Source organism: Terrapene carolina, unplaced genomic scaffold, assembly GCF_002925995.2.
Source record: "Terrapene carolina triunguis isolate 2854851 unplaced genomic scaffold, T_m_triunguis-2.0 Scaffold58, whole genome shotgun sequence".
Classification (NCBI taxonomy): domain Eukaryota; kingdom Metazoa; phylum Chordata; order Testudines; family Emydidae; genus Terrapene; species Terrapene triunguis.
The window spans coordinates 51,691,642-51,706,288 of record NW_020664409.1 but is presented as its reverse complement, the minus strand read 5'-3'; the positions used below and the strand labels follow the sequence as shown (position 1 = coordinate 51,706,288).

General features: G+C 38.4%; 1 protein-coding gene across 1 annotated transcript in view; it reads right to left on the bottom strand.

Annotated features, from left to right (window-relative positions):
- Positions 1-601: 601 nt before the first annotated feature.
- Positions 602-14,647, bottom strand: part of RAB2A (RAB2A, member RAS oncogene family) — a 79,127-nt gene continuing 65,081 nt past the window's right edge. The window contains exons 7-8 of the mRNA XM_024198451.2: positions 10,946-11,014; positions 602-1,797 (exon numbers count right to left, since the gene is read on the bottom strand). Coding sequence (XP_024054219.1) covers positions 1,702-1,797; positions 10,946-11,014 — 165 coding nt within the window. The 3' untranslated portion in view covers positions 602-1,701. The remainder of the gene's footprint in view (positions 1,798-10,945; positions 11,015-14,647) is intronic.

The following is a 14,647-nucleotide window of genomic DNA, read 5'->3' as shown; positions in this document are numbered from 1 at the left end:
AATTACATTATAATGGTCTCACAATGTTCACTAGTTGAAAATATAGATGGACATAATGTATTACAGACAGATTCCAATACTTCTACAACTATAATTGGATAGAAAGATCTAAAATTAGAATCAGTGATGATCATTTGCTCATAACACTTATAAAAATTGCAAAAGACCCCCACATACTTTTAAACTTTATTTAATCTCAGAACCATTGCTATGTTACACTTCTCAGATTGAGCTTTATCACTTTTGATGTTAATGTTCCCTTTTGTAGCTTGACAGTAAGTGTAGATGAAATGAGGGGGACTCCGTGCCCCCAGATTTATGCCTCAGTCTCTCCTGGTCCATTAAGACAAAACTTGTGGCTGAAATTGTTTTCTTTAGAGAGGTATATGAAGCATGAGCTAGCATCAGTGTCACCCCGTTATTTTTGAATGTATATATATAAATATGAAAAATAATGGGAAGTTGTTTGTTTCCTCATTTGCAGTCAGACTGACATTAATATTCTGCACCTTAACCAGTTTAAATACTTAAACACAGAATTTTATTTTGCACTGTTAACTATTTCATTGTGAGAAAAAATAAAATAAACCACCACATTGAGTAAAGTACCAAAGCATGTCCAATTTTGGCTTTTATCAAGATTTTCAATCTGGCAGATTTATTGTCACACCCCTTTCACAACAGACAAGATGCTTACCATATATTTAGGATTACAAGTTGCCACTGAAAGAAAACTTTACACGGTCACTGTACAACTAGGTTGAAAAACTGTCCTGCATGAAAAATATACTAAGAAATCAAGCAGTAAACAAGAAAAAAAATAAGAAAAGATCAAAGTCTTCATAATGTGCCATTTTAAAAGGGTATCAATTCCTCCTGTATTTTTCATTCATTATACTGTGTTTTTACCTACAGTATTCATTAAGGCAAACAGCTAATCCATTTCTGAAGAGGTGCGGTGGAAATTGTGGACAAACAGCAAACATTTGGCATTAAAATAGTTAACACATACGTAGCCTCCAGTAATATACATTAAGCATTTTTCTTGGACTTGAGGATAATGGCAGGAGAGGATGAACATGCTAACAATGTCAAAAAGGTTTAAAATTCAGCATCCAAGCGATTTCTAATAATGTTTCTGTAGTTTTCAAGCTCTAAATAGTATAGAGTTTATGCAAATGCATTAAAGAATTATAGCTTGGCAAATACACCCAAGCAGGTTATTAAACTATATATACAGAAAGTAAATGATAAATACAGAATTAAAAGAGTCCTTCTGCTTTTCTTTATAGCCTTGAAAATTGACAAAAACTTGGACAGCTCTACAATATTAAACATTAGGTAACCACAGTAGCTGGGAAACCTAACTACACAAACTGATTAAAATACTCAGATGACTTTGTAGTGTTTAATACAATTCAGTTCGTAGTCAAGGGCACAAGACAACATTTAACAAAAATAATCACATCAATTGAACTAGAAATCAAATGTAAATAGATATGAATACAATCTCCAAAATCTGTCTTTAAGTGAACATTAACCATTTATTCAAAGTTATACAAGAAGTTGAAGGATAAAGTCTTCTTCTGCCGCATGAAACCAACTTACAATAGTTTCATGTCTCAGTTGAGCTGCAGTGGGGGGAGGGTGAAAGAACAAGTTAGTGGGCTCCATTTGGGCAGCTAGAAAGTAAAAATAGGTTCAACAGCAGCCTCCACCAGCTTGTTGTCCTCCCTGATTGCCTGTAAGTGTTGCATTACTAGCAGCATGCTGAGGGCCAATTTTAATACCATTTGCCTGAAATAAAAAAGTTGAATACACAGCAATTATTATTTTAAAACATTTCAATATGCTGGAAAATACTAAAATTAGTCCATTAATTTTTGTTTATGAGCATGTCTAAAAGTAGTTCTCCTTTTAGTTTCATATACAATAAACCACAGAAAAAAATCCTATTTAAAACTGTGCCTGGATGCAAATAAGGAAGTAAAATTAAGGGAAAGATGCTTTCCTTCTTGTTTCAGTTTTTCTCCATTTCATTGCTATAAACAGAACTCTGCCTGTTATCAAACTGTTAACATAAACACACAGGAAGAATAGTATTTAAATGCTATTCCACATAAAGTAGCAAATGTTTAAAAATACATAGATACATTTCTAATACACACTTAAGAGATTCAAAACCTCCACTGGTTTAATACAATGTAAAACTTTTCCTCTCTAGACAGCATTTATTTCCATGTTGAATCAGCTGTACAGGCTAAGGGCATACGAGTGTTCTGTGTCATCAATAATTTCTATGATCCCCAAAGACATGGCAACTTGCCAAGAACCCACACACAGCGTAGCTCTTTCATTCATCAAACTCACACTTATATCTTAACCCTCACTCCCTCAAGTGGATTTTACCTAAAAATACAGCACTTTGAGAAAAGTAATACAGTAGCTTCAGAAATTAAGCTCTTAAGGAAACTTTGCGTCACAGTAAATCTCAGATTTATAGTGCTTGGCAGTTGTTCTGCAACAGTAGTAGCCTTGGGGTTTCTGGCACTAGCTCAGTATTGACAGCAGCTGATGTGGTTTCTTTTCGCTCTTTGACTCCTCTTTAATAAAAAGCATGCCCTATGGCTCATTGGTTTTGCCCCCTCTGGGCTGGTAGCAACTTCTTGAGGAATCAAGGAGCCAGACTTGGCATTAAGCCAAATAAATAGCACGGACTGTTGGCTCTTGACAGCATATTGCAATCAAAGCTCCATAAGGCACAGTAAAGCAGTCAGCTAGTATATGAAACTCGACAGATACAATGAGCATGCCTCTTCAGAGGCCCTGATTACTGTCCAATTTATAAAGCATCAGTTTCTAACTGAATGGCATCTCCTTTAAACCAACTCAAGATTTTCTGTTATATTAACCCTGAAGAATTTTGAAAAACTGAACAAGCTGGATGAAAAAAGGATATTAACATAATGAAATATTAAAATTTATAAGTAATTTGAGAAGTTGGGATCTTTGTTTTAAGAACCTATGCTTAAGACTGAAGGTTTTAGCTATAGGTCACATAGTTTAAGCAGCTGGAGTGGTAGTGAAGCTTCTCTGTAATGCCTTACTAATAACGTCTATTACTATAACTAGAAGTAACTTTTTAAGCTTCCATGTGCTGAGACAACTTAATGAAGTTCTGCTAATTCCTTTACCCCATCTTCCCCAACAAGTCAGTGACTTTCATGTCTATTAAAAGCAGTCAGATTGACACTGCTAGAAAATGAAAGCCCTATTCACAGAACAGATACAGAATGGTTGGTGGCAGTGCATAATCCTTTGTGTGGTTCCAACCAACTGGCCTTTGCACTGATCTCAAGGGACACCTCTATGGGTGAAAGAAAAGGCTATGTGCCAAGGACTAAAAGGACATCTCAGACTGCCAACAAGGGTGCCCAATTAGAGCTGATGGTGCTGTTGCTTTGTGATGTGGACATTAGTCCACCGAGAACGTGACTGATCCCACCAACTTACTTCAAAAGAGGAATGAAGAGCTATATTAGATGATAACTTTGATTACTAACCTGTACTGAATTTGAACCAGTGATCAGACGTGAAAGGCTCTTTATCTCCCTGAGCTACCCAGAGCCCTCTCACATAGTCATTTTCAATGTAAGGGCATATGATGTATTTGAGAATTTAAGGACATACATCACAAAGATCTACTCTGAGACAGTACACATTGATCCAGAGCAGACATTTTCAGTTGTTCCAAGACATAAAGGGTTTTTTTGGCTTTAAGAATTTCTCCACTACAGAACAAGAACAAGCCATAATCTTTACGTTGCCTACACAAATTCCTAACAGTGGGCAGTATTTTACTTCTTATAATATCCAGCTACCTAAATCTGGATTATTTAGTCATATTTCATGTAATTCTCAAAGTTAATTCTTCCCCCCTCAGTCTGGGTGTACATGCAATTACTGGACAAACTATAGGAAGGTGTAATTTGATTTAAAAAAAATATACAGAATCATAATTTCAGTGGTGTCATCCTATCCGGAGTGAATGGGTGTACTTGCTAACCCCCCGGTTGGTGGAAATTTTGATATGTCATCAGAAATGGGTCAAGCTCAGTATCATTCAAAAGCCCTTTCTCCCACAAACACAATGGTACCAAACATGACAACCCTAGAACAATTCTGTAGATATACATTTGAGAAAATGTTTAAAAAAACCCAATGCTTTTTAAATTATACTTTAACAGAGGCATGTCAAACATGTCAAAGTTAAATTGTGGCCCCTGACTAACAGTATACTCTGTTATCAGTTAATGCTCAGAACATGATACTTGATTACATTTTTTAATGTTACAGATTACTATAAATGGAAGAAGTACCTCAAGTTTATTTGCCATTATTGTTAAAAAAGAAGCAGTTCAGTGGTATTGATTATCAGCTTGGTTTATTACGCCAAAAGAGTTGTAATGAGTAAGGCTTCATGTTTGTCATGGATTCTGTGACTTTCCATGACCTCTGTGACTTCTGCAGTAGCTGGTGCACCTGCCCCTGGGGCTGCCTGGCCAGCTCGAGCAGCCCCCGGGGCCAGGCACACTGGCCACTGTTGGGGCAATCTCGGGCTCCCCTGCCCCCCAGCAGCAGAAGTTTGGGTTTAGGGGTCTCAGGGCTAGGGGCTAGGGTGCGGGGCAGTGCTTACCTTGGGGGGTGGGGTGTCTCGCCAGAAGGGTGACAGGAACTCCCCATCCTCAGCTCCTAGCTCCATGTGCTGCTTCCACCTGCAGGCACTGCCCCCGCAGCTCCCATTGGCCGCAGTTCCCAGCCAATGGGAGCTGCAGAACCGAGGCTTGGGGCGGAGGCGGCACGTGGAGCTGGGTAGGACCCCCCCCACAAATCCCCCTTCCCCCCTCCCCCGCGGCACCTCCCCCTGCCCCCCAAGTTTTAGTTAGGGGTATATAGCAAAAGTCATGGACAGGTCACAGGCCGTGAATTTTTGTTTCCTGCCCGTGACCTGTCCATGACTTTTACTAAAAATACCCGTGACTAAAACGTAGTCTCAGTAATGACACACTGGTTAAGATGTCAACATCCAGCTAGAAATTACTGGAATCCATCTGCAAACGGTATGCACATAATTATATAACAATTAATTACAATCCTAAAGTAATTTATTACAAAATCCTTGTTTTTACTTTGGTCTTGATCATTTTTAGGCATCAATGGGCAGATGAAGAGTAGCTGACTCTTTGGAGAATACCACTGCAGAGGACCTAGTTAAACACAATGCTCAGTGGCACCTTACATGCTGTAAGAAGTGCACCCATAAACTGAATCTGACAATGTTGGAGAGGAAGTACGTTGAGCATCAGGAAAAAGTTGAGGATGCTGGGACAAGTGCTAGCTGTGGGCGAGACACTTAATAGTAGGTCCCAAGACATACCGTATATACTCGTTCATTAGCCCGTTCGTTTATAAGCCGACCCCCCACCCCCCCAGATGGATAAGTAAAAATAGCAAAAACTGTATGACCCTTTCATAAGCTGACCCTATATTTCAGGGGTTGGAAAACTTTGGCTCCCAGCCCATCAGAGTAAGTTGCTGGCGGGTCGGGATGTTTTGTTTACCTGGAGTGTCTGCAGGCATGGAGTCCCTGAGCTCCCTGTGGCCGCGGTTCGCCGTTCCCAGCCAATGGGAGCTGCGGGGCTCCATGTCTGCAGACGCTCCAGGTAAACAAAACGACAATGTATTAGATATTCAATTCAATGATTCCATAGTTTAAAATCATCAAATTTTGGTGTAGACCTGTTTATAAGCCGACCCCTGCTCTTTGATGACCACGTTTATAAGCCGACCCCCGCTCTTTTTCACCAAAAATATTCGGCTTATGAACGCGTATATATAGTACATTTTGAGAAGGACAACTACTTCTTCTGCAGTAAGCTCAAAGGCATCCCTTAAGCATATTTCAACAGATCAGAAACTACATGAAGGAGTACTCCTAGCAAAAGCACTGCAGAGAAAGTAAAGGGTACACTGACCCAAAAGACACCCACGCACATAACATTACATACATTTCTGGCGTAGGATGTGATATGCAATGTGTTACACCAAGCCCTACACCAGTAATGTATACAATATATGTCATGTCAAAAGGGCAAAGCAACAGAAATCAATACTGATTTTACTACTGCAAACTGTGCGACTCAGCTGGAGTTCATATATTGGCTCAAAAGGGCTCTAATGGATGGGAAAGTGGTGCTGATGGCCAACGCAGAGCTAAGTACCGAGTGTGCTTTGAATGGGATTGAAGAGGAACAAGTGCTTAGCAGAAAGGCTCTTAAAAAAACTTATTGAAGATGAACTGTGGGATATGAACATAGTTTTTGCAATCTTATCCGCAGAAATGAATCATAGCACATAGCACCACATCTTTTGCAGCTTTTAAGGATACCAAAAGCAGAAGAAAGGACTGATGTTAATTGTAATATGAAGACTGTTTGCAGCTGCTAAATTTATATGGAAAACTATTCTGTCCTGGAGTATATGGGAGTTTCAGGGATCCATAGTGGATGACAAACCTAAAAAAAAAAAAAAAAAAGTGTGACCTGTCCTACTTCTTTAAGAAGTGCATCAGTAGTTTCAATGACTTCAGCACAAGTATATTAATAAGCAAGCATAGCACAAGCCTCATGTACGTGTGTTTGAGTGAAAGGCAGGTTTCCAACACATGCATGACAACTGTGAGACAGTGGTAGATTACACATAAGTAGCTGTTGGTTTATCAATTCATTCCAAAACAGAGTACTCCACCTGGAGATTGCAATTGAAAGTGAGGTTCTTTGCCACATGGAACTGAATGAAGAATTGTGTCTTCCTCCAGACCCTGTCTAGGATAGTTTTATATTTAGTGCTGTTGAGAACTTGGACTTCCTTGAAGATACAGCAGATGGCAAAGGTACCCTTTATGCTATTGTGATGGTCTGCTATTAGAAGAGAATTAATGGGGATCAGTCCCCTCCTCAAGTGCTATCTGGACCAGCAAAAAAACTGGGTCCTTGAAGGAGCTTACTAACTTCATAACTCACTCATTTTCCTACCAAGATCCAAAAATTCTGAAGCCAAGAAGTCCAGTTTTCAATGAAGTAGCAGTTAAATAGACTATAGTAGAGTTTTCTACATTCACTAACCTTGACCTTACTTGTTTGTGCTAAAGTCAGATGCACTTCAGAGGCAAAAAATCATTGAGTATGGCTTCAGCTGAAGAGAGAGAACACGCACTCTCAAATGAGTTGTAAACCCAGGACAGCATACCACAACATTTCAGGAGAAAGATACATTCTTCAACATGGTCAGCCTTTAATATGACATTACAAATGGGGCCAGAGAAAAAGACCCATGTATGCATCCTGCCAATCATAACTGAGCAATCAATGGGCCTAGCAGGTAACATTCTTTATGTAGCTGGAACACATGAACAAATATATCTGCATAACTGAATCAAATGTGTCAGGACACTAGCCATGGGCCTTTAAAGGCCTGTTCAAAAGCAAATGTCCTGTGATGATCTTCGAGGATGGTGGAGTCTATGTCCTGGCGAATTGTACATATTCTTTACAGTGATACATATAATTGGATCCTTTGATGGCGGCACTGGTATTCCTGAGATATGGGGGCGGGATTTTGAACAGTGATAGTACTGTAAACCAAATTTTTGCAGGGAAAATGATGTGACACGCTATGGAAGCACACACCTGAATGCTTGTTGCCCTTCAAAAATGCTACCTACATGTCTTCTTTGAAAAGCATACTGATGTGTTTGAAGTCATTTCCCAAAGGGTACAGGACTTGCAAGACCAGTTCCATAAATCCAGTGCACATTCTGCTCATAATGATCTATTGAGCACAATGGAGAGCTGCATCATCATCACAGAACAGATGAAGCAATTCAATGAGGTTGAATTGATGACAAAGCCAACTTTTGGGATGGTACGGCAATACATGTAGGTGATTGAATCTTTGCTGCTCTATTCAATATCTCAGGACTTCTAATTAGAATGTTCACCTTGCAGCACTCCAAGATGTTGTGAAATACTTTTTTGCTTTGATCTAACCAACTATTCTGTGATGATGTCCTTGGTACCTTGCTGAAATAAAAAGTGTAGAAAAAAAGTCTGACTTTGACATATGGGAGGAATTTTGAAAAGGAAACTGGGTTGTTAAAAGGTCGCCAGTACCCTTAAGAACATAAGAACGGCCATACTGCATCAGACCAAAGGTCCATCTAGCCCTGTCTTCTGACAGTGGCCAATGCCAGGTGCTTCAGAGGTGCTTCTATGCACTTGGCTCAGATGAAGCACTGGAATGCGAAAATAGAGCAATGGAAATAATTGGGGGGTTGGGGAGGCTGGTGGGCATAACACAGCTTCCAGTTACTCTTTCCCAGTTTTTCCTGACAACCCCAGAGCTCCATCAAATTTCAAATGACACATTAAGCATGGCTAGGATGACTTCCTCAGACATATCCAAGATTTCAGTTGAATGGATACTTTGGGTCATGACTTGTATGTGGCCTTCAAACGCCGAAGAATTATCCAAGGCTCTGTCAGTCTATGGGCTCCAAACAAGGAGAACAGACTGAAGCTGTGCTTGAATGCAAAGAAAGTCAGAGTGAAGGTGGCAGGGACTATTACAGAGCTAACTACAGACAGGTCATTGTTTGCTCATCTTCAGGTCACGTCCAGATTGTAGCAAGATGTTGATCTATGTCAGACTTTGGAAAGTACGAGTTCTCTGTGGTAGCATGATGGATGTTCTAAGGTCACAGAACAATGCATGTGCACCAGGTGAAAAGCAAATGAACCAACGTTTTGCATGGTCTTCCTAAGCCAGCATCTACTGACAATGTGACTGTCAGCTTATGCCAGCAGAAACCTTTCAGATTCATAGAGAGTATGGTTGAGGTACAAGCTCTAGATAAACCAGAAACTGTTAGTACCTGCTGAGATTTGGCTGAACACCTCATTATGGGGCTACAAAGAAAATACTGTACCTATGACGAAGTCCACCTCATGTTTGACACATTTGCAGAGGAGTCAATTGAAAATATTACTAGACAGAAGAGACTTCAAGGTATTGCACTGCCTTGTACAAAATCTGTGACTCCACAAACATCTCCAATGTCACAATGAAGAAGCTACTGTCTCACACTCACATGAAGGATGAGTTAACCGAATACCTTGCAGAAAAATGCTCCAGCATGTGAAGAATTATTCAACAAATGTTGTCATCAGATATCACAATGAAGTTGCTATCTTGTGCTGTTCAGTGGAGCTTCTTCGTAGTTCCCATGAGAAAGGTGACACTAAAATTATCTTGCATGCCACCAATACCATAGAGAGACACTACTAAGCTCCAGATTTCTGCACAAGACAGATGTTCTAGTGCTCACTGAGAGACTCTACCCAAGACTCCGCAAGATTCTGTTTTTGTGCCTGCTGCTGGGGAATAAAATTGCTGTATACCCTAAGATATGTGCCTATCACTTACCACACTGCCAGGTTTCCATGCTCTTTCAGGATGTGACACTACTGGAAGGTTGGCTGGAAAGAGGAAATTCTCTTACTGAAAGGCATTTGATTCAGCCTCTGAAGACTCTCTCCTCATTGTGAAGGTGCTCAGAATGGCTGAGGCAGTCACTGGTGAGGTCATAAATGGACTGGAGGTGTTCGTGTACCAAGTTTACTATTTGAAGACCAACATTATGACACCTTGCAGAGCTATGTTGGTGAATGTTTTCCAAGAAGCAGACTAACTGACCAAGGGTGTATTTATACCTGCTATGAAGAGAGCAAATTATCAAGTAATAGAATGGCCAATGGATAATTGAGCACATCCAAAACTACTCTCCCTATTGCTCCTGGATGGGTCTTGGACAATGGACTAGTCAAATCAGTTATGTGTGAAATACCACATGCTCATGAATCAAATCAAATGCTTGTGTAAAAGACCAGATGCTCATCACGCTGCAAGTGTTTGGCCAGCAGCCTGCCTTGTACAGAGATGTGCAAGTGTAATGTGGATGATGATCAGTGTGACCTGTGTCTAGCAGTGATGTCCTATGGAAACAACACTGATGATGACTTTGAAGAATAAATGTTTTCAGTCCTACATGTCAAGACTGACTAACTGTCTTTTATGTGAGCAATGCATCCCGATGTTAACATAGAATTAATAAAAAAATGATTTTTAAACATTTTCTCGAATATATATCAACATAAATTGTTCTAGGTTTGTCATGGGTGGTACCATTGTTTTCATGGGAGAAATGGCTTTCGAATGATAGACAACTTGACCTATTTCTGACGACACTGTACTATCAAAATTTCCACAAATTGGAGGACCTGGAGCTGGGAGGGCGGCGAGTCCCCATGATATGCCACAGAGGGCAACATTATTGAAATTATGATTCTGTAAGATTTTTACAAATCAAATGACATCTCTCCCTTATTTTTCCAATCACTAATTTGCCCACAGAATGAGATTTTACTACAATATGCTCCCACACCAGCACTTCCACACTGGACAGCTCATGTAGTACATCTGGCATATTAACATGGTCTCCCCATTTACATAGTGGAAAATTATCTTTGAAAGCAGATGATACCATATGGGGAAGTGAATGAAAGTGGATTTTCTTCTCTCTTTTGGGGATTTATATGATTTTGTGATGCTTCATGAATGGATAGGGTCACTTAATTCTAATCTGTTTTCATCGCAAAAGTAAGTGAATCTGTAAAAACGGGATGTACAAATGTTTTACTGCAGTGTGTGCAGAATACTGTAATACACGTGTTACGAAAAACAATCCAAGGTCTTGTAATTTTGTGCTTTAAAAAAAAAAAATAAAGTAACTCACTAGAGCATGCTATCAGAATACTATAAATGTTACCTCATTATTAATATCAAAGACTCCTTCCTGGATTTTCTCATAGATTTCTTTTGCTGTATTAATAAATGCCTGAAATGGAAACAATATAAAATTAGATCATACTAATGAGACAAAACAAATATGGACATAACAAGGTACTCTACAAAGCCCAATACTCACATGAAAGGTCAAATTCTGCTCCCACTAAATTCAATGGGAGTTTTACCACAGACCTCAATAAGGTATGAAGATTTGGGCTGTCAAGCAATTAAAAAAATTAATCGTGATTAATCTCACTGTTAAACAATAATAGAATACCACTCATTTAAATTTTTTTGGATGTTTTCTACATTTTCAAATATAGTGATTTCAATTACAACACAGAACAGTGTACAGTGCTCACTTTTTATTTATTTTTGATTACAAGTATTTATACTATAAAAAAAACCAAAGAAATAGTATTTTTCAATCCACCTAATACAAGTACTGTAGTGCAATCGCTATCATGAAAGTTGAATTTACAAATGTAGAATTATGTACAAAAAAACTGCATTCAAAAATAAAAATGTAAAATTTTAGAGCACGCAAGTCCACTCAGTCCTACTTCTTGTTCAGCCAATTGCTCAGACAAACAAGTTTGTTTACATTTGCAGGAGATAACGCTGCCCGTTCTTGTTTACAATGTCACCTGAAAATGAGAATAGGCATTCTCTTGGCCCTATTGTAGCCGGCGTTGCAAGATATTTACGTGCCAGATGCGCTAAAGATTCATATGTCCCTTCCTGCTTCAATCACCATTCCAGAGGACGTGTCCATGCTGATGACAGGTTCTGCTCGATAACAATCCAAAGTAGTGTGGACCGATGCATGTTCATTTTCATTATCTGAGTCTGATACCACCACCAGAAGGTTGATTTTCTTTTTTGATGGTTCGGGTTCTGTAGTTTCTGCATTGGAGTGTTGCTCTTTTAAGACTTCTGAAAGCATGCTCCACACCTCATCCCTCAGATTTTGAAAGGCATTTCAGATTCTTAAACCTTTGGTCGAGTACTGTAGCCATTTTTAGAAATCTCACATTGGTACCCTCTTTGTGTTTTGTCAAATCTGCAGTGAAAGTGTTCTTAAAACGAACAACGTGCTGGGTCATCATCCGAGACTGCAATAACATGAAATATATGGCAGAATGCAAGTACAACAGAGCAAGAGACATGCTATTCTCCCCCAAGGAGTTCAGTCACAAATTTAATTAACACATTTTTTTAACGAGCATTATCAGCATGGAAGCATGTCCTCAGGAATGGTGACCAAAGCATGAAGGGGCAAACAAATGTTTAGCATAGCTGGCACGTAAATATCTTGAAATGCTGGCTACAAAAGTGCCATGCAAATGCCTGTTTTCACTTTCTGGTGACATTGTAAATAAGAAGCAGGCAGCATTACCTCCTGTAAATGGAAACAAACTTGTTTGTTTTAGAGATTGGTTGAACAAGAAGTAGGACTGAGTGGACTTATAGGCTCTGAAGTTTTACATTGTTTGGTTTTTGAGTGCAGTTATGTAACAAAAAAAATAATCTAAATTTGTAAGTTACATTTTCACAACAAAGACTGCACTACAGTAGACTGCATGAGGTGAAATGAAAAATAGTATTTTTTTATCATTTTTACAAATATTTGTAATAAAAAATAATGTATACCTTTATTTCAATTACAACAACACAGAATACAGTGTATATGAAAATGTAGAAAAACATCCAATAACTTTAATAAATTTCAATTGGTATTCTATTAACAGTACGATTAAAACTGCGATTAATCGCAATTAATTTTTTTATTGCGATTAATTTTTTTGAGTTAATTGCGATTAATAGACAGCCCTAATGAAGATCATGTCCATTACCCATCCGAAATAGCATGTATCACACACAGCTTACAAAAACAGTGTTTTTTGTAGTAGCATAGGTAGCCCTAAATCTGGCGTCCAATAATTACTGAGAAAAGTGGTTTTAAAAATATATATAAATTACTCTTAAATAATTTATTTCTGACCCTTATGGACAGATAATGTGGCAGATGGCTCTCCCACCCTTAATATCTTTGTAATATTCCACTCTAGATTAGAGTGCTTAGCAATGTAAAACTACAGGGTGCTTATGATATGTTGTAAGGACGCTTTCTGCCTGTTGTACAAAACCTTATACTATCATTTAATATTAATCCAATTTTAAGTTTTTTCTCTTAATTAATCTTGTACTTGGGAGGCTATAGGCAGTCATCTGAATATTAAAAAGCCAAAAACCTGGGCTTTTTATACTGTCTTCAGAAAACGTATCTTTGAATTCAAAGTAATGACTTAGCTATACTACAGTTAAGGTCAAAACTAACACATTAGTCAAATGAAAGAGAGTTACTGGAGAAAGATTAGCATTAGTATTGAGATACAAAATGTACTCTTGCCCTATTTAGCTTTATAAGGCAAGTAACTCCTGAAAGACAATGTATAATTTAAGGTTTGATTGACAATAGATAATATCTACAATCAATATTACAAATCAAATTCTCTTCAGATTGAAACACCATCGCTGTACAATCATAAAAGTGATTCTATCTTCTGCACAAGCCAACCACAGCTGATGTGGATCTAATTCAAATATAAAAAGGTAAACAGGGTTCATGGAGAGGAACAAATCATACCTTTCCTTATTTCTACACTGAAAGCATTTGACTGCTGAACTTGCCACCAGAGCTTTGTTTCCTAATTAACAGGACTGATATGTTTTCACCTTTAAAGGCCTTACAGCTCCCCAGAGTAATCAATCTACTGCAGCTCAATTACTGCACCAAGCACACACCACAGCCAGTGAAGGAGACTTGAACGACTGCAGCAGGAGCGGAAAGATATGAATATGCATAAACTCTAAGTGGGTGATCGAATCATCACAGAGGGTCATGAGAATTTGCAGCAAAATAATGAGAAGAATTAATCATTGCAGATTCACAAGGCACTTAGGAAGAGAGTACGTTTTTCAAACGTGTGTTAGAGTTGAGGAGGAGAAGAAACTGGCTTTCAGCCAACTATGAATTGATTCACATTCCTCAGAAATTGAAGTTTTCAATATAAAGAAGAAACTTATCTTTGTTTCTGATAACGGACCAATTATTGCAATGGCCTCATACACTGGACTAATTGAAAACAATGGTCAAAGCTTGAGAAATTCACACAGCTGGAAGCTCTTATGCGGATATTCACTTGTTCCCATTAAACTAGAACATTAAACAGAATCATGAAGTCCTGAAAATGTGTTATGATAACTTTATGTAAACAAGCACTTAACAATTGGAACATACAAATGACTAGTCCTAGAAGTCTATCTGAGCATGCCTACCTCTTACTGTTAATTCTATTAAAATAAAAGGTAATCTATCAAAATTAAGTTCCAAGGGCTTAGTTTATTTTAGACAAAGAAAACTGCATTGTAATTTATGAGCATAAAAGTTACAAAATACAGTGGTAAGTCTCTCTAAAGAAAATACAGGCATTTCAAACTTAACATTCAGCAGATAACTGTTTTAGGAGTACTTTGTCACTCATATGAAATAATCAAATATAAAACATTTTTGTTCAGTGACCTTGCGATCCGGATCACAACCAGGGCTCCTACTCAGCAAGGTACTTAAGCATGTGCCTAACATTAAGAATGTGAGTAGTCCTTTTGACTTCAATGT